Raw genomic sequence first — 20,926 nt, 5'->3', positions numbered from 1 at the left:
AGATGATAACCAACACCTTGAAGCGCACCCGGAAGGCCACCGGCAACCAGTGCAGCTCGCGCAGCAGCGGCGTTACATGGGAGCGACGAGTCCCTCCCAACACCGCCCGCGCGGCCGCATTCTGGACCAGTTGAAGCCTCCGGGTGCTCCTCAAGGGGAGCCCCATGTAGAGAGCATTACAGTAGTCCAGGCGGGAGGTCAGGACCTCTCTATGAGATGCTGTTCCATAAGGCAGGGGCTGCCATAGAGGACACAACTCCTGGGTCCAACAAGATGAAATTGTTTACAAAAGGAGACCTGGAGCTTGCCCTCTGTAGTAGATCTGGTGGGGTGAGTGGAAACAGTGGAAGAAAGGCAGTCCTGCTAGTAGCCAGGTCCTATGTTGCTAGTAGCCAGGTCCTATGTTGCCCCTGGGGAACCTGTGTAATTTATGGAGCAAAAGTGTTATATGGTCACAGTGAAAGATGTTGAAAACTGCCGATGCTGTTGTATTCTGCATTGCAGCTTCTGAATGCTCTTCAAGGGCAGCTCCATGTACAGCATGTTGCAACAATCCAAATAGAAGGTTGCAGATACATTGGAAGAAGTTAGAATGAAAGCATAATTTTGATGCTTACTCATATAAGAAATGTATGCCTGGATAATTGAGAATCTCTATAGACATTGAGTCTGAGTCTGTTTGGCCCCATCCAGTCCCAAAAGCTTCCAGATACTGGGATAAGATGTTCACAGCATCACTTACAGGGCCCAGGGTAGAGATACAAAGCTGAGTGTCATCTGCATATGTTCTGTGTATGGAAATCCATGGAGTCAGTGCAACTTTTTTTGGGGGGGGGGCAGCAAGATAACTGGAAGGAACAGATGCTCCAGTGTCAGTAGTTGAGAGGAGGAGGGGAAGAAGCCATAATAAAGAACATGCCAAAAATGAAGGATAGAGAAGGGCGTGGCATATGATTTTAGATTACAGGAAAGATTTTTCTTATTTATTCAGTTTGTTTGGTCACGCATTCATCATGTGAATGTTAGAAGCATCTTCCCAAAGGTGTTATATACTTCTTCTCCATGTCAAACCAAATGCTTGCGTCATAATTCTTTCCCTTGAAATTGTGTGAGTCTGGGGAAGAATAGACTTCAGCTTATTCCTGAGAAGACTGAGTAGCTATTGATTTTAGGCTGCCTGGATTTGCTGATGTTTGATCTTTAGTTATGAATGGGGTAGCACTCTTCCTAGTAATTTGGGAATCTTCTTAAATTCTCAACTCCTGCTCTGTTGACAAAAAGTGACAGTACAATATATTATTCTATTTTAAATCATTTGTTTTATTTCACACAGTAAACATAAATAATAATCCATCCCATTCAGTACAAAAAGCATAGATCTGAATCAGCAGATGTATCCATTGTTTAAGGCACTGAGAGAAGGAAATACAGAAACGATAGAAGACAGTGACTCCTTTAATTCAAACACGTCAATTCAATCCATTTTGAGTAGGACCATTGAATACTTTAAAAAAAAAAAATCCAGGCTACATTCATAGTAAATGTATACTGCTTTATTGATTTTGGTTAAATAAGTATTTTTTTCCAAATTGGCCAATGGTCTAAGAATGACAGTACTTTGGACCACAATGCTTTGTGCTACTAAAAAAACACAAAACTACAATACCGCTTTAAGAATTTTTATCTGGTTACAATATAGCAAGCAATATTGATTTATATCTTTAACTATCTTTGATGGAAGAAATTTTATTAGAAAAGTTAGGATAGGATAGTGTGCTGAATACAATTGTTTTTATTAAGGCTGCAATGAATTTTGCTCGTATGTTTTTTAGGAAGGAAGGGAGTCTGAGATGATGGTAGATTAGATGCTTCACAAAATTACCCTAATTTACCTTTTGATTCACCGCAGTTTGTTTGTTCCATTACTATTTCAGTGCTGTTAGAAGGGAAAAAATGAAGAAACAGTAATGCTGTGTGCTTTTAAAAATGATTCGGCAGAAGTGCTTTGGATGTTTGGGCAAGCAAAATGCAAAGACTCTTAAAGTAGATGCAGACTTGCACAGAAGCTTGAAAAAAGGGGCTGTTTTAATGAGTATCAAAAAATAAATAAATAAACAGAGCTGCTGTGAAGGTGAAATTTCTTCCAAACCATTTTTGAAGCATGTGCAATCCTTGCCAGTAACGGCTGCTTCTTGAATTGATTCCAAGCAATTAAAGTTCTTATGGGAAATGGAATGCAGTGTTATTGTCACACGGCAGTGAAACTTTGCTAGATGAGGAAACAAAATGAGGACAATATTTTTTACTCTGATTTTGGGCAAACATTTTATCCTATTCTGCTGTTCCTATTTTAAATAATTGCAAAATGATTACATGAGATGAAATGTGTATGTGAAGGTGGTATTGTATTTTTTTCCTTCAAAATGTATCTTTTTTGGGGGAAGCAAAATAATGTTGATGAATTGGCAAAAGATCTTAGCATCTAATAGGTGATAACTATTACAAAATTTTAGGACAGAAGCATTAATTTTAAAACTTTAAGGCCAATAAAAAAGAATAAGTGCACAAATAAAAGTTTGCATCCATTTGATTTAGAGCAGCAATATTCAGAGCATGGTCTAGTAACAACTGTGGATTGTGTGTGGTCTACACTCACAAGATTTAATATACACTTGTTTCCAAGCCATCCTTCATTAGTACCTACACAAAGTAATGCACAATGTGGCAGTGGAGAGGTTAATTGCCTTGGGCACAGACACTATATCCCTAAACAGTAGTTTTAATTATGGGATATAAATTATAGTAGTCCAAAAGGAAGAAAGCAGCATACTGTGCCAAAAAGTGGTACTGGATTGTGCCCATATTGTCTTGTATAATATGGGCAACAAATAATTATAAATAGAGCAATAAAATTTTATCTACATTCTAAATATTAAGACCATAACAATATTTATAAATATTTTCACAGATTATAAATCCTCTCTGACATGTTTGCTTCCATATTCCAAATCTTGTACATTTGGAGCCAACCATGTAAAATAAATCTTTACTGGATCAACATTCCAGTGTTTATGAAATGATATTGGAACTTGATGGGATAGGAAGTCCTTCGGATAATCCATTGGGCGAGCCTAGAATTGAAGTAAAAGAGAGAATGAGTTGCATACTTATAAAATATTTTTTTCAATTATATAAAAAAGCAAAGATTATGTATTCTCAAATCAGATACAGACACAGCCTTGTGAAGTTGATGACATGATAAGCACAACAGGAATGTATGGTGTCTTTGTAGAAAATCTGTTCACATTGACCTTTACACATGTAGCTCTTTGTGACAAGATGAATCTAATATGGCAGTGAGGCTGGGCTATTATTATTCCAATGAAACACTGCATATACAATTTGAATGGCTGCAAAGAGCTAATGTAACTGTTGTGTATATGGTAAACAAAGCTGTATTTATTCTTTTTAGAAGAAGCATTACTAAATCCCATTATCTGATAACCAATAATGGATAAAACAAATTGTTCTTCTGTCAACAAAAGATTATACTCTGAAATAAAATAAAAAAGCTAAGCATATTGTTTCCAGTAAGTTCAAAATACTGTGTTATTTAAGAGAATGGAAGTTTAGACCTGAGAAAGTAGAATAGTAAAATTAACAGAAGAACATAGCTTCTGGCCTTTGAAGCAATATAAATTAAAAATGAGCATTTTTATTAGTCCCCCTTATTAAAGTATGGACTTAAATTATGCACTTAAGAATATTATCTTCTTGTTTAGATGATGTAATAGATATAAAATGCTTTTTTGTCTCCAAATTCTACAATCTGTCTGCCATGAAAACTATGGTACTGGATAGCCCATAAGATATATTGTACTTTACACCAAACAAATATATTGAGATCTTGGGAATATGGAAAGTCTATTAAGGATCTGGCTAATTGAATATGGCAATTCAAAACCATTTGTTCATGAGTACATTCTCAGAACCACAACAGCATTTGTTTTTTCACTGTCTCATAACGTAACAATGCATATTAATGAAATATTTAAACAGAAGCAAACAAGCTTATACATGATAATTGCCTTTTGCTTCCACAATAAATTAAAGAGAATTTTTAAAGAACACAAGAAGGTATTAGTTTTGATCAGCTACTTGTATAAGAAGGTAACTTGAAGATACATTTTGCTTCCTCATCTGTTTTGCCTTCTCCATTTGAAATTTAAATGTTAAACTAAATCCCAAGAAATAAGAATAATAAATAAATAAATGGACTATATATTTTAAGAATTGTGCTTGCACTGGAAAAATGCTGAGAATCTATCTTCTTAATTTTCAACATGCAAATATTATTTATGCTCTGTCTTAAACTTTCATATTTATTTTATAATGAAACTATTTTGCAATTCAGTGTGTGGTATCTCAGGGTACTTCTTTTTTCCAAGAGTTAAATACAATATGAAAAAAAAATCTGTTAGCGTCCCTGGAAAGTTGCTCCTACTGAAACATTAATAATATGCAAAATTGATGTTTGTGACCTGGAATTATAGAATTTCCTCTGCCTAATTTCTTTTATATTTTAATTTATTATTTAATCAATTTTTATTCTGCTTTCATATTAAGATTCATACATTTTGCCTTATGACTCTCCAGAAGTTTAAAATTATTGTGGGGATTTATGCTTCTTCGAGGCTATATTGTACCAGAAGGCTGGATAGATGAAAAACTGGATGACTTTGGATAACACCAGCATTTCTTTATCTGAAGTTAAGCATTTCAGGATAATAATTTGTTTTACTTGCTGCATAATTAGAGGACTGATTGAAATAAAAGCTTAAGAGGTAACAATATCTTAATTTCATAATCTGAATTGTTTACCCAACAGTTGCAGTAATAAGATCATCCCAAAGCATTAATTATATACTTACCAAAAATTAGAGTATTTAAGTGGATTCTGAAATAGTATTGGACTAGTGAATGCTCCAACACTGGAAGTTTTTAAGAAGAGACTGGACAGCCATTTGTCCGAAATGGTATAGGGTTTCCTGCCTGAGCAGGGGGTTGGACTAGGTGACCTTCAAGGTCCCTTCCAACTTTACTATTATTATTATTATTATTATTATTATTATTATTATTATTATTATTATTATTATTATTATTATTATTATTATTNATATTTGAAACAGAAAGTTGCCCCACCCACTAAATACTTCTGATATCAATATAATCATATGATCACTTCCTCACATTTCAACTTATTTTTCAAAAGTTATACTAGTTACATGAGTCTTTAAATGATATTCATGTTTCACTGAAACTCTAGGAGTCCATTTTTCATATAATCCCCCTTCTTAGCATTTTCTACTGCTTTCATGTTACTATTACAAAAGGATTCTAGATAAATTTGGTGATGATCAGCGTATCTTAAAAAGCTAGACATTATGTTTTGGAAATTACATTTGTTTGAATGATGATAAAACACGACTTAGGGAAGAAAATTGTGCAGCTACATGTAGAAATTGAAGACCACAAAATCTGTGGTTAAAACTACAAGAAAAAAATTAATCTCTCCTGAATTTTATTTTTAAATTATCTAAACACATCTTGTAATGTTTTGACATTTGTGTTGTGAGAAGATGCTCTAGTTGGTTTTTGTATGAAAGCCAGACTTGACATACTGTATATTGACATATATTGATAAATATTAATATATTTATGAAAATAAGCATGATTTGAAACACTAGGATATTCACTGTATGTTCACCTGTTTCCACTTTATTATTCTGGAAGAATTTAATTTGTGTAGTCCAAAAAGGGGCATTTTTTAATATCCTATTAATAATGTATGTTCTGTACTTTATTGCCAAAGTTCCATCCTTCTATTTATATTTTGAAATGCCCTTGCATCCCTATTTCCTAGTAAAGAATCTAGGAAAAAGCAGGAATGCTTTTGTAACATATTTCACATCTGTTGTATCATTTTAATTAGGTTTTATGGAAACTGACCTAATATTAACCATGAGATACTTAGTTACACGTAACAACACTCACCTGATGGAAGAGAGGGCTGTGTGTAACTGGAATTCCTAAACCACTGAAACACATTCCAATTACCATATCATCAGGGGCATCATTGCTGTAGCAGCGGCATTTACTAGCAAACAATTTTTGGATTGCTTCTCTGTTGAAGACCATCCTTTTAAGACAAGTCCAAAAAGAATAATAATCAAGAAGATAAGCATTATTACTGAATAAAACGTTTTATGTACTAACAGCAATTATGAGTTTGTAACAGTCATTGCAAACAGATTACTACTGCACTGGTCTCCTAATGAAATCATAATGCTATACGTTCTTCCATGTCTCTAGTAATATCAACATAACTTAATGGATGTCATTTAACTTTACCATTAGTTGTGATTGATAGTAGAAATCTGTTTTGGGATTATTGACAAATTAGATGCTCAATCATATACCACTTCCAAATACAACTCAACTGAAAAAAACAATACCTATCACGATACAACAAGGTATCAAGTATACGGCTTTGATAAATCAGAAATTATTTCTAATTGTACTCACAGTGCTTTGAATTTCTTTTTGCTATGCTTATTTGTCTATTGAAATGGTACAGTAAGTTATCATACTGCTACTTACAAAGTTAGGACACTTTTATATTTCTCATTCTTGTAAAAATTCTATGACAACAGGACTATAAAAATCTCATTCATAGTGGCAGAGTCTGATATGTGAAGAAATCTATCCATCATGAAAGCTGTTGAAAACTAAGTTATTGCTCTGATGTTTCTTTACTCCTTTGTATAATTTAAATGACTTACCCTCCTCCACCAGTAATGTAACTATAGCCTCCTGATCCTAAACCATAGCCATAGCGTTCCCCGAGAACCACTGGCTCACTTGAGTCATAACAACTGAGTAATTTCTGGAGCCTAGAGATGCTAGAACAAAATCACATTGTGAAATACCATCTAATATATTTAATTACTTTTTAAAAATCCCAAACCCTGAAGCTATCAGCTTAAGCAAGCACATGTACATTGCTGAAACAGAATATTTAAGAGAATATCTTTTGAATATTTAAAACATTTTCACTAGTTACTTTAAAAAAAATCTCTTTGCTTCTAAAAAAATCTATACAATCATCAAATATTACTGTAAAAAGAATAAGTTTTTCTGTTGTTCTGTTTGGGTCTTTTTTTCAATATAAAAACCTATAACCTTATTCCCTCCTAATTTTAATATTCTAAAGCAAAAGTTATTTTTATGAAACTTATGTATCAGGCTGCATCATTTAACTTATTTCTACAATTACAACCCCACCAGGAAAAATGACAAAATTCAGTGTTGTCTGCAACAACTCAAGATGGTGATGATGTGTGCTGATCAGTGATTGCAATAAATATTTGTTTTGATGATTTCATGATCACAACTCTTACGTGGCCTGTCATTTGATGCAAGTACCTGATTTGCAGTATTTCCATTGTAAATTCATGATACACATTTCAACATTTGCCCTTTTCACAAAGGATTATATCCAAATCTTGGTTTTCTAATTACAGAATAAAGATTTTTCAGCACTGATCACCCATATCCATGAGCTATTATACTCAGAAAATTAGGGAGCTCCCATATGGTATTTCATAGTAATCTTTGGTTTTGCTGGCAGCTCTTATTCACTTCTGGATGCGATCATTCTCCTCCTGAGAGGCAGGTCCATGGCTTCTAGGTTCCTCCTGAACTTATAATTCTTCTGGAGCAACAGTTGGCCAGTTTTGGCTGGTCTGCCAGATGCAGCACTTCTCAGAGCAGAAGACTTAATGACAGTTACTCCTGCTTTTATTATCTCAAGGCGGGACTATGATGATGAATGTGCCACTTAGGGCTGTCTATGAAAACAACCTGGAAACTATAGTTGCTCCAAAATGCCATGAATCAAATTGACACTTTAGGAATATTTCAGTGGTTTTGTTTCCAAGTTCAAGTCAAGTTTCAAAGTGCTGATATTAACTTATAATGGAGGTCATTTTTATCCTGCTTTGGCCATGGTTAGAGTCTTTGTTTTTATTTATTACTGTGATCTTTAAAAATATTTTAATGTTTTATACTGGTTGTTTTATTTATTGTTGTGCACTGCCCTGAATCGCCTTTGGTGAGATGGGTATGTATATAAATTTGATTAATAAATAAATAAAATGAAATTGTATATTTTTTATGGGACTGTCTCCTCTGAAGGGAATCTGCCTATCCTGTTTCGCCCACTTGGATAGGGATGCTACAAGTGCCTGCGCTTGGATGGAGGGAAGCACAAAAGCAGACGCGAACTACTTCACAAGCACATGGCACAACATAGGAGATCAAACCCAGCAGGACAAGATTCAGCAGTCCATCTGCATTTGAAAGACAAAGGTCACTTTCCTTAAGACAGCAGAGTTCACATTTTGGATAAAGAGGATCACTGGTTCGAAAGAGGAGCAAAAGAGGCCATTTATATTAACACTGAGCGCCCCATCTCCAGTCTACAACGCAGCTTTTGCAGCAGTTCCAAGAAAATTCCGCAACTAATTGCACTGATTCAAGTGACCCTGAGGGCAAAAATAACCCCCAAGTGGCCTCATGGGTTTTCAGGGAAAGTGCTAATGACCAGATGATCGCAAAGAAATACAATCCTTCCATCCCCCCCACCAGCATGATAATTGATGAAGCTTCTTCTTCTTCTTTTTCCTCAAGGAAAAAAACAGTCCAGTTGCCTTTTGAAAAAGCACCTTTGAGACAATTATGACCTGGATAACTGAGAATCTCCACAGACACAGAAGCAGATCTTTTTAAATTTTGGCTATTGGCAAAAATTCATATTGCTTGTGCCTTGGACAGTGGCAAATGCACTGCTGTTCCTTATAGAGTTTGGGGGCTGAATATCTTGCTGCATAAAGTAATTTTTAACATTGCTCTTTAATGCTAGCATTTGATGTCAATTTTGAAATGTTTAATTATTGCTTTGAATTATTATTTATGATAACTTTTAGAAGTCTTTGGAAGTTGGTGGGATATTAATTTTGGGAATATATACTATATTGCATTTTTCAATAGGTAAAATATATGTACCAAGATAAATACCGAGTGGGTAGTTTTACTTTTAATTTAATCACTCTGTTCTAGTAATATAGACTAGCTTTTAAATTATGCAGAAAAGAGATCTGGGTGAATTTTTATGATATAATTACATTTATATTCCAGTGTGATGTACACACGGATATTTGGCATCAAACGGTGACATTTTAATTACTTATGCAGAAGTGCTGGCTGTGTGATTAACTTTCCAGTGATTCTGTTGCCAATATGGTACATGAAATATAAGCTATCATAGATCAGCAAAAGCTGTATATTCCAAATACCAAAAAAAAGCATGCCCAAATGGATTTCTTCTAATGTTCTGTCTGTCTGGCATCACTTAATTCACTTCCACACCAGTAAATATTAGACTATTGCTGCAAGACCTGGATGCTGGAAAAGATTTTTCAGAAGCAGGCCACTCTCGTCACTAGTTCAAAAAAATTCTGAAATCTGAAACTGAGAACTTTTCACATCATATGGCCTGTTTTGTTGCCATAAATACTGTATGTACTCTCTTTTCTATGTTCCTAATGCAAGAATTGCTCCTTAGTGCTTCTCCAAATGTAGTTATTCAAAAAGAATATAATCAAATTATGTGAAGACTTTTCTCTTGAAATGTTGTGAACATTAATTTTTAAAATGTGGTACAATGATGTTGACATTTTCATATTTGCTTTAGATAGTGAGACATCCGGCATATATATATTAAATAAATAAATAATATTATATTATGTAGACTATGTAAAAATAATTCTCAGTACTGAAAATGAATTACATTTTACATCTACAGCCACTGTAGAATTTCATGGAAAATTAGGCATACCTTCTGGTAAATTTCTCCTTTTTAAGTCATGCTTATTTTGTATAAGATACAATTATTAGATGCAGCGTTGAATCTTCAGTTTAACAAATATAACAGGGTTTTAAACATGTCAGATTTCCTTCCATTCATTACAGTATTTGGTTACTTCAGCATGTGAGAACACAGGAAAGAGAGATTATTTTTTCCTGTTGTATTAATTGGAAAATGTATTTTAAAGCATATATGCCAGGCTTTAAATTCCTCATGTTGCATGATTTAAATTTTTAATACTATAATCAGGATATTATCAATGGAAGAGAATACTTGTTTCTCTGAATTGAACTGTGAGGTTTTGCTGTTCTCTGAGCTTGTACTGATTATATTACCTAATTTGGGAATGAAATGTCTGCAAGAAAACAACCAAACTCAGAGAGCACCACAAACTCACTATCAGGACATCTGAGGAAGCCACAAACCTGATACTTGCCAACATTTTTCAAGGCAGTTTGCCAGAATCAAAATAAGCTGCATTCATACATGGAAAAAGCAATTTGAACCAAAAATATAGAAGTCATTGATTCTGTCCAACAGGCTCTAATACCAGAGTCCATGCTGTTCAGGAAAATCTTCAAATATTTGGAAAAGTTTGTGGGCATAAAGGATAAAATTGTTTTTAAAATCTGCTTTTGTAAAAATCTGCTTGCTTTGAACTTTGAACCCAACTTTGAACCCAACTTCCAAATGTACTTACATAGTTACTATGGTTGTACATTAGATTTGTCAAAGCTCAGATGACGCTGGAGTAGAATATTTTGGAACAGAGATTGTTTCACCAGACAATAGTAAATAGATCTGAATAGACATCTGTTCTGGGCTTACATGAACAGTCTTGATTAGTTTCACCAGACTGCTGATATCTTAGAAAAGCTGATGAGCAGGTATGCCAAAAGAAAAAGATGTTTCTATTACTTAGATAAGACATAATGACAATGTAGGTGATGGAGGTAAAATACTGTAAGTGTGTGATTAAATCAGAATGGCCACCTTTGGCTGCTGCAATCACAGAACTGTGGGAGCTGGAAAAATCTTTGGGATTGAAAGAGAGCTCTATCATTTGCAGCATTTCAGTATTATCCAGTCTTTTTGTCTACATGGTTGCGTGAAAATGCTTTGGGAGCTACTTGACCTCTCTAAAAACTTAGTTATTTTAAGATAAAAACCAGCCAAAACTATAAATCACCTCTACTGTATCTAGAAATACACACATAATTCCTTATGAACACTTCTTCCTCTGCATAATCTCCCTTAACCCATCTGTTTGAAATCTGGCATGCTTTCTCCCCATCATATGGTCTCCTAGCATAAAAGACTTCATTGCATTCTGTGCACAAATAGTAAGTCAGATTTTAAAGGAACATAGCTTGAAAGCTCCATCATTTTTAGTAAAATTTGTCATGGTTCATCCCTTCATAAAGATTTAGTTGTCCTGCAAATTGTATTCTTTCTAGTGAAAAATGAAATTTGATATTAATATAGATTTTCCAGTTGGGCTAATGAAGAATAGCATTCTTGTACTATTGTTTTTGCAATAAATCTCTTAAGCAAAGTGATATGCGTAACAGGTTCAATCCATCCCCCCAAAAAAGAGTTCTGGAAACTGGACTTCGAGAATGTCAGAACTTGGTAATGTACCACAGGATAACAGAGTTGGAAGGGACCTTGGAGATCTTCTATTCCAACCCCCTATTTAGGCAGGAAACCCTATACCATTTCAGATAAATCATTGTCCAATCTCTTCTTAAAAACTTTCTGAAGCCCTTAGGTGACAAGTAAGCATTCCTGCTTGTCAGCCTGTGTGACCCAAAGATGAAAATGAGCATAATAAACCAACTATATCAATCTCTCCCCCATGGTAACAGAGGATAATGTGGCAAGGAGACTAAGCTGCATCCAGGAGTAAATAGTCAATCTGCCAATTCCAGAGATGGGCTCAAACATGCTGAGTGCTTAGTGCATGACCAAGAGAGAAATTACTTGAGTGAGCTAGAGGAAAGCTTCTTGGTTTGGGCAACCAATGTCATCTCATTTATTTGTACATTTTCCGCCATATAGCTTCATAAATTCAAATGCTAGAGCAATATTTCAAAATTGCCATCTTTCTAGATACTAATTTGATTTTATGCCACAATGTGCTCAAATATCCAGTAATAAATTTAACATTTGGGAGATGTTTTTAGTTTGTTTTGTTTGGATTTGTTGTCTAATATTCCAAAAATTTCATTGCATACTGAATCTTAATGTTTCATCTGGAATCTGCAATCCGGCAAGTTACATCGGCATGACAACAACAACAATAATAACAACAACAACAACAGATACTAGTATAATTCAATTTAATTTGATTCTGAAATTTTTACCTTATCAAGGTATCATCATCCACAATGACTAACCAAGGCATTTTAGCAGGACTATGATTTAAAAATCTTTCCAAAATGGCAAAAGTCTTTCCACAATGACCTAGAAAGTAACAAAAGAAAAAAAAACCTGGGAAATAGGTATTAAGTAAGTGTTTGGATATATATTCAGGTATGTCCTGTTACAGTATGGGTCAATCAGCTTAGTAACAATTAATTAGAACATAAAAAACAGGACTAAGATTCTGGAGACAGATTCTGCTTGGCTGGCTACCCTTAATGTAATACAGCAATTTAAAAAGAGGGTTGGCCATCTACTCTGCAGCACAGATCATTCTGCTATAATTCATTCATAAAAATGCTGACTTGGGACAGTGTTTTTGTTTGCTGCAATTAGAGTGTACAAATTCTCAAAAATGGGCTGAACATTTAACCTCATTGCCATGCCTATGCTGGCCCCCACAGGCAGAAAAATAAATGAAAACTAACGTGGAAAACTTCAATATGATTGCCTTTCCTTGCTGTGATGTAGACAAACTCTAGTCTATGGAGGCTCTGCTCCAATATTTAACCATTCCTGCTCAGCCCAACCCCAAACGATAGAAGGCAAAGGAACTGATGCCACCTTTTGCATCTTAAGTATCAGAGCCAAATTAGCAAAAGCATTTCCTTGTTACAGACATTCATATGGAATAGTTGTTACTACACATGAAAGAAATATCATATTAAAACCCACCTCTTTCAGTATTTGGTACTCCTATGTCAACAGTAGGTATTGAACTTTCTGCATAATCACTGTAATATTCAATGAAATTGGTTTCTCCTTCCCAGGTTTGCTTCACAATAGGTACTGAGTTTAAAAAAAAATGAAGATACAAGCAGAAGAAGCAAAATGACCATTTGGAAATAATACTCATTTAGAATACATTGTCATGTCTTCATGTTCAGTTTAGTACTGTATCCTTTTAGATGGTATCATAGTCATAGACAGCTTATGTGTTTGCAATAGTTCTTATGCAGCACCATAATGACATGAATTTGAAACTGCTGTCCTAATTGGTGGGATACAGCAGTCACAGTATATTGACTTGCAAAGTAATCCTGAGATTAGAAAATAATCTCAGTGTGAAATTAATGTTTTAAATGTTAGCATCAAAGAAAAAAAGGATGAAAAGGAAGGCATAAATACTATGAAAATGCTGGTGGCTGTAGTAGTATTAAAATATGGATGTGGTTGTTCATGAACTGGGAAATTCAACATGCTTTAAGTCAGGGGAGAGAATGCGTATGCCATATTTTTGCTTTTCAAAAATTATTAAAAAAAGGTTTATTGGGTGTTGATCTGGAGAAAGCATATGACACAATGAATAGAACTGAATTATGGAATAGTATGCATGATTATGCAGCTGAGGACTGTGATGCATGTGATGGAAGTAAAGCAGGGGTGAGAATACATGAAGGTGAAAGGTTGTGAGGTATGCAAAGAGCATAAAACTGTGGTTGGATTTCTTCAGAAAGAGATAAGTTTAAAAAAAGCAGCAGTAATATGTGAAATGGTATGTGGATTCATTTTAATAGAACCTTTTTTGAAACTGCAAATCACAGGAATGAGCATTAGATATTTGCAACAGCATAACTTTTTTGCTCTTCTTAAGTGGCTACAGCAATTAGTAATATTCTGGTCACCATTTTGTGTCCTCCTTAATTCTCTTGATCTAGCATAGCTTTGTAGCAGTAGCATGAGTGGACCACAGAAAATTAAAGAGAGCCTTAAGAAATATTCTCAGAAAGTATAGTCTGAAAAAATTGACTTTGCTATAATTAAAACAAGTGATGAGTGAAATAATTGGGTACTGAGAAAATAAATTCCCTCATCACCCTAAAAGACTATCAGAGAATAAAAGTAATGTCTGAAGCTCATTTATCATCTGTATATATCACACTGATAAAACAGTTTATAGAGACAATAGGATCAATACATCTTTGTTGTGATTTGAAAGCAGAGAAAAACGCTGAAGGCAATTTCCTTCAAACAAGGACACTAGATTAATTTACAATAGAGGCTACCAAACAAGTCACTATTTGACATAGAAGGGATGCAAAAAACAGAGGACAGATAAGATGAAAGGAAAATTCTTCATGCTCCAAAGAGCTGTAATTAGAAGAGAAAGAAGCAACCACGGATGCTTCATGTAGGCCAAAATCTTCACTTCCAACAAAACTCTGGTTAAAATTAAATATTTAACATTTAGATAATATGTTTATAAAACACAATATTGTGTGCAACAGTGTCTATGGAGATTCTCAATCATCCAGGTCATGGTTGTCCTAGAGGTGCTTTTCAAAAGGCAACTGGACTTCATTGGGTTTTTTTCCTTGAAAATGTTTCACTTCTCATCCAAGAATCTTCTTCAGTTCTGAAGTAAAGAAGCTTCTTGGATGAGAAACGAAACATTTTAAAGGAAAAAAAAAACCAAGAAAGTCCAGTTGCCTTTTGAAAAGCATCTTTGGGATTGTATGTAAAGGTTTTATTCATTTCCCTATATATACATTAAAATATATTTCAACTAAAATATAGCATCTGTGGTTAATAATTTCTCCTATTGCCCATTATTAGTGATAGACTGTTATTGGCTTTCATCAAAAATGTCAATAAGAATCATATAATTACAAAAATTATTTGAGTGAAATTGGGGTCAATTCATTACTTTGGTTTTTAGGAATACGTAGATTCTCAGTCTTCTGCATCCAAAAAAAGAAAACTCTCCAATAGCTGCCCAGAGTTGTGTGATAGAGAGACGGGCGGCAAATAAATTAAATAAATAAATAAAATGTCATATGCGCATATTTAATAAATAAATATTTCATTGATTTGTTAGATTTATATCCCCATCTTTTCTTGAGAAGCTAAAGGAACCAGATATGTTTCATTTTGAAAACTGTGGATTTATATTTTCAATGCAAATTTCAATTTCTTCTTTTCTGACTCATTTTCACACAAATGATTTTCTCCTATATCTGAAAAGTTCAAAAAGGGAATATGCTAAACAAAAAGGCTCAATATGTTACAAGAAGCAACGAATGGAAACTAATGAAAGAGAGAATCAACCTAGAACTAAGAAGAAACTTCCTGACAGTGAGAACAATTAACCAGTGGAACAACCTGCCTCCAGAAGTGGTGAATGCTCCAACACTGGAAGCTTTTAAGAAGAGTCTGGACGGCCATTTGTCCGAAATGGTATAGGGTTTCCTGCCTGAGCAGGGGGTTGGACTAGATGACCTCCAAGGTCCCTTCCAACTTTATTATTATTATTATTATTATTATTATTATTATTATTATTATTATTATTATTATTATTATTATTATTATTATTATTATTATTATTATTAATATAAACAGCTTCAGAAAAAATATACTCTTAAATCCAGAACTTACTTCTGTCTCCATGGAATTTCCTGCATGTTTTTACAGCAATAAAGATATCCGTTTTCTTCACAGGATCACCCTAAAAATAAAATGCCATCCACATATATTTTTTCAATTTATGTAATTTTCCATTTAGATTGATAATTATGAATTCATTTTTAAGACAAGAGCTACAGAAGGCAATTCCATTCTCCACAAAATATTAAAAAATACATTTCTATATCTGAAAATGTAAACAATTTAAATAATCAAATGTTGCCTGGCAGCATTTGCCACCTAAACTATAATAGAAATTCAGATTGCAGTCATGACTAGTGATAAATATGAAAAAAACAACAGTAATTACAGCAGTGAATGAAAATGGACCTAGCCAAAGATAAATTTGGTTGAATCCCATTGATTATTTTTTCAGCACTGTCATAACTTTGAATGATTGCTGAATGAATGGTCAATAAGCAAGGACTACCTGTATGGCTTTATTATGAAAACTTAAATGAAAGTTAATAAGTTTGCAAAATAAGTTAAGAAAGTTCAGATTACCAAGTAATTGCAGTTATCTCACACACACAAAAAAAACAATGCACAGAATTTTGCAATCCAACTTCAACAACTCATGGAAAGAGAACTGCCGGATGTACCAGCTGGATTTAGAAGGGTCAGGAGCCCTTGACATCATTTTACTGCATCTAATGAATAATGGAAAAGGCAAGGGAGTTCTAAAAATGTCTCATTTTTTTTGACTATGTAGGCCACACAACAAGTTATGGCTATCTTTTAAAAACATCCCATCTGCCTTTTGAACAATTTGTATGATAACCAAAAATAACAGAATGGAATATGGAGCAACTAAATGATTCAACATTGGCACAAAGTGCATCAGGATTGTCTATTGTCACTTTATTTTATTTATATATCATGAGAAATGCAGGAATAAAAGAAATAATATTTGAAATTACTGTAAAATTGTTTGGGGCAACTGTTACCTCAGATATGTTCATGATATATTTTGATGGTAGAAGCAAGGTAGACTTAAGGAATCCCTTGTTGAAAATGAAGAAAGTGAAAAAGCCTATCTGCTGCTCAATGTTAACAAGAACTAAAATTATGTCAGAAATTCAGAGGTCTGATAGTACTTTTTCTGACAAATGCATTTTATTTAAAAGCTTTCTTGAATGCAGCTTACTTCATCAGATGCTTTTTAATCAAATTCCTTAATCACAATTCTCCTCCTCCTATGGCTAAAATTACAGTATGTCAATAGATAATGGCAGCCTTTATTTCTCTGTAAATCAGTGGAGAAAAAGTTGAAGTTCTGTAAGTACAAGAAAAGGAAGACCTTTTCTTCCCAAGCTGAAAAATTCACAAGATTAGTCACTTTAGTCATGAAACAGGAGGTAACTATTTGGTGAAAGATTATGACAAACCTATACAACACACTAAAATACAAACTACTTGCCACTGACATCCAAGTTACATGTTGTCAAGGTTGTTGCTATTAGTTATTATAGATGGCTGTGAAAAGTGGACCACTGGAAAGGCTTAACAAAGAAAATGATTCCTTTGAATTGTGGTGCTGGAGAAAACTGGAATAAGAACTAATCACTCAGAATTAGATGAAGCAAACCAGACTGCTAAAAGCAAGCACTAATAATGTGCCTAACCATCAACTATTTTTGGATACATAATGTAACAGCAAGAGTCATTGGAAAAGATTCTACTGTTTGGACAAATCAAAAGCACTGGACAAGAAGCCAACCAACGATAAGGTGGTTACATAACACAAGTATGACCTTACAAGAACACAAAGAAGCAGTTACTGACCCACAGTCCTGTCCAGCAATGATCACTGAATCACCAAGAGTCAGAAGCAATTGAAAAACAGATTGAAAGAAAAATATCTAAGCTCACTGGTGAATATTATAATACCAGCTTTGAACATTCTAAACCTTTTATACACAAATAATTTTATAGTTCTTTCTATCACATGATAGCATTGCTATTGCCATATTTCAGATCCCAGAAATATTAGCTCTATGTTGCAAATCACAACAAAGGGATTATGGATAAGGCTTAAAGAAAATGGATTGTCTGCCTGTTGTTTCCCAATCCTATGTTTTCCCATTAAAAAAATATTAATAGGTAAAATGTAATAACCATTTTTTTTAATTAATGAAAAAAATGTGGTTCAGTACAATGGGACACGTTAAACCTGAGACAAGTCAGTTTGATGTAGTTGTTAAAGTATCAGTCTAGAAATCCAGAAACTATGAATTCTAATCTCATGTTCAGCAGGAGGCCAGCTGGGTGACCCTGTGCCAGTCACTCTCTCAGCCTTGGGTAGAAGGGAAGGGCACTTCTGAAAATCCTTGCAAGAAAACTGTAAGGACTAGACCAGGCAAATACCAGGAATAAAAAACTGACCTGAAGGCACGAACCAACAAACCCCTAAGATGGATGACATCTTGCAACTGACCCCCCCCCCCTGCCTTTCTACTCTGCAATGCCTCTTCTCTTCTTTCTCCATGCAAAACAGAAGTAGATGACATTGTAAGTAAGTGCATACAGGATCTGGCTCTAAATTTGCTGTTATTATTTAACTCAAAATGCTAGGTTTATAAAAAAATCATACAAGAGGTTCATTTTAATACAGAAGACAAGGTTGCAGTATTAACAAACAGTGAAGGTTTCAAACTGCTTTTTCTCCTTCTTTGCATGAAATGGCATTTAGATATAGTGGATCAAGGAGACCTTTCAAATGTCTTGAGGGAAAAAAACCCCAATCCTATTTGTATGTGTGCACAAAAGTACCGAGAATCTAAGAAAATAAATTCTGCAGTTTTCTAGCCTATTTAGGAAAATGACTCCCCTTAAAAGCAAATGTCAACTTTGGAATAGATTGGAAAAATAAATCAGATAGGTTTCCTTGCAAGATTACAAGGGAAATCAAGAAACGATGATGAAACTGACTATAAAAAAATAGATTGGTAGTGTTTCCCACTCCCATTTTTAATTATGTTTTCTGAAAAGTTACCTTTGTTATCAGGCATTTTCTTTGTGCCGAAGCCAATAATGGAGAGAGAGGGAGAGAGAAAGACAAAGACAGAGACATAGAGAGAAAGAGAGAGATGTTGAGGTGTGAGATACTAGGTTGAGGTGTGAGCAAAAGGAAGGGGTAACATTACCTATTTAGTTAAGTCACAATTGCTGGATGGATAGAAGTTGCAAGTTGCATGCTAAAACAGATTCATCCTGAAGTGTGGAAATGTCCCTTTTACTGTTCCTTTATTTTTACAGCAGAAGAGTAAAATTTGGTCATGCCCTCTATTTGTACCGAACCAGTGACAAATTTCAGTATAAATAGACGCATTTCTTTTTCATTTCTTCTTCCTTCAATTTTACCAAATTATTTATACACGCCTAGTTCTCAATTTGAAACATTTTAACAAGATACATATGGAATAGAATAGCATACTTTCTCTATATTCTTTATAGGGAGACGCAATCAGGAAGTACTTACACATTGTGGGAGGAAATTAGTGAATGTAGTGGCACAGTGAGCATCATGAGGAGAGTTGAAGTCTTCTGTACAGAATTCAGGCACCGGCGTGAGTTGTGGTCCATTCCCTTTCTCCCAGATGTATAATGCAATCTTTCAAAATGTAATCACATACATAAGTAGATATGCATTATCTGTATGCATTGTCAGAGAGAGAATTACACTTAAAGTTATTACTTTATCAATTTTCCAAGAAACATTTGGATGTTCTCTAGAGATTTTCTAAGAAATCTAAAAAAAATGCAAAGCAGAAAAAGGCACAGTTTTCTCCTCAATTAAAATAAAATCAAAAAAAGGAAAAAAGATACATTTCCATTACAAAGATGAAAAGCTCCAGCACATAATCCTGCAGACAACTCCTGGCATCTCCAATAAAGCTTGGAAATACCGTGCTATGGTTGATGAACCATTCTAGTGGCTCTAGAACATTATTTTCCAAACTTAGCAACATGGTGACTAGGGAATTCTGGGAGTTGAAGTCCATGCAACTTAAAAGTTGCCAAGTTTGAAAAACACTGTTTTAGACACTGCAATATGATAGAGCAATGGTCTGAACTACAATAAGGCAACTTCTTATGTTCCCCACAAGAGACATCAGCATGGGAGTGACTAAGAAAAAATACAGATGGGAATATAAGATTTATAATCTTCTCAAACTCAGTTTGGAATTAGAAGAAACAATATATGACCTTTTCTTTAGATGCTGCTTTTGAGCATGCCCAGAAACAATATTTTCTTTGGACCTCTTTCCCTGACAAAAGTCACAACTGTTTGTTTCTCTGAGATATGGAAAGGGAAAACTAGGAGGTCTGAGGACAGCTAAGGTTAGAGAAAGAGCAAATCAACAAGACTGCACTCATAATGGTTTACCTGCCCTATGGAATATCATTCTCACGGAGGTCAGACTGGCCCCCACCTTGCTGGCCTTCCAGAAATATATACAATATAAAATGGCTATCTTGTACATGAATTGACTGTGGTCTCCAGCTGACTGTATAGTGCAGTTTTATTTGTTGTAATGTTTGCATGCTTATTTTTGTTTTGAAGGCCACCCAGAGTCACATATATAAGATGGATGGCAGAAAGAAAGAAAGAAAGAGAGAGAGAGAGAGAGAGAGAGAGAAAGAAAGAAAGAAAGATAGAAAGAAAGAAAGAAAGAAAGAAAGAAAAAGAAAGAAAAATTTACCACACATATTACTAAGTTACCTCATAAAACAGTAAGCTCAGTGAATATTGTTTATTCACTGGAGAAGACAACAACACAAATTAAAAATAAGTTCAATCAAGACTGACAAGAACAGATGGTAGGAAGGGTTAAAAAGGGCACAGTTGTGTTTGCTTCTCTGTAGCTACTTTTAACATTCGAATACATTTGGCAAACAATCAAATAATAAAAGTAAGAGACTTACTTTAAAATCATGTTTATACTGACAGTGGAATGATTTACAATTTCTTAATGTAATATAAAACATGCAGCATTTTAGAAAATAATTAATGATTCAAATGCAACTTGACATTGGTGAAGAATTGGATTAGGTTATAACACAGTAGGACCCTGCCATTTCAGATTATTTTCAGAAATCGCTTTTTTT

General features: G+C 34.3%; 1 protein-coding gene across 1 annotated transcript in view; it reads right to left on the bottom strand.

Moving 5' to 3' along the window:
- Positions 1-2,953: 2,953 nt before the first annotated feature.
- Positions 2,954-20,926, bottom strand: part of B3GLCT (beta 3-glucosyltransferase) — a 46,998-nt gene continuing 29,025 nt past the window's right edge. The window contains exons 8-14 of the mRNA XM_015815232.1: positions 19,296-19,427; positions 15,788-15,857; positions 13,088-13,201; positions 12,355-12,454; positions 6,843-6,962; positions 6,055-6,199; positions 2,954-3,131 (exon numbers count right to left, since the gene is read on the bottom strand). Coding sequence (XP_015670718.1) covers positions 2,970-3,131; positions 6,055-6,199; positions 6,843-6,962; positions 12,355-12,454; positions 13,088-13,201; positions 15,788-15,857; positions 19,296-19,427 — 843 coding nt within the window. The 3' untranslated portion in view covers positions 2,954-2,969. The remainder of the gene's footprint in view (positions 3,132-6,054; positions 6,200-6,842; positions 6,963-12,354; positions 12,455-13,087; positions 13,202-15,787; positions 15,858-19,295; positions 19,428-20,926) is intronic.

Source organism: Protobothrops mucrosquamatus, unplaced genomic scaffold (assembly GCF_001527695.2).
Source record: "Protobothrops mucrosquamatus isolate PMUCROS unplaced genomic scaffold, P.Mucros_1.0 scaffold327, whole genome shotgun sequence".
Classification (NCBI taxonomy): Eukaryota; Metazoa; Chordata; class Lepidosauria; order Squamata; family Viperidae; genus Protobothrops; species Protobothrops mucrosquamatus.
This window is presented reverse-complemented; position numbering and strand designations above follow the sequence as displayed.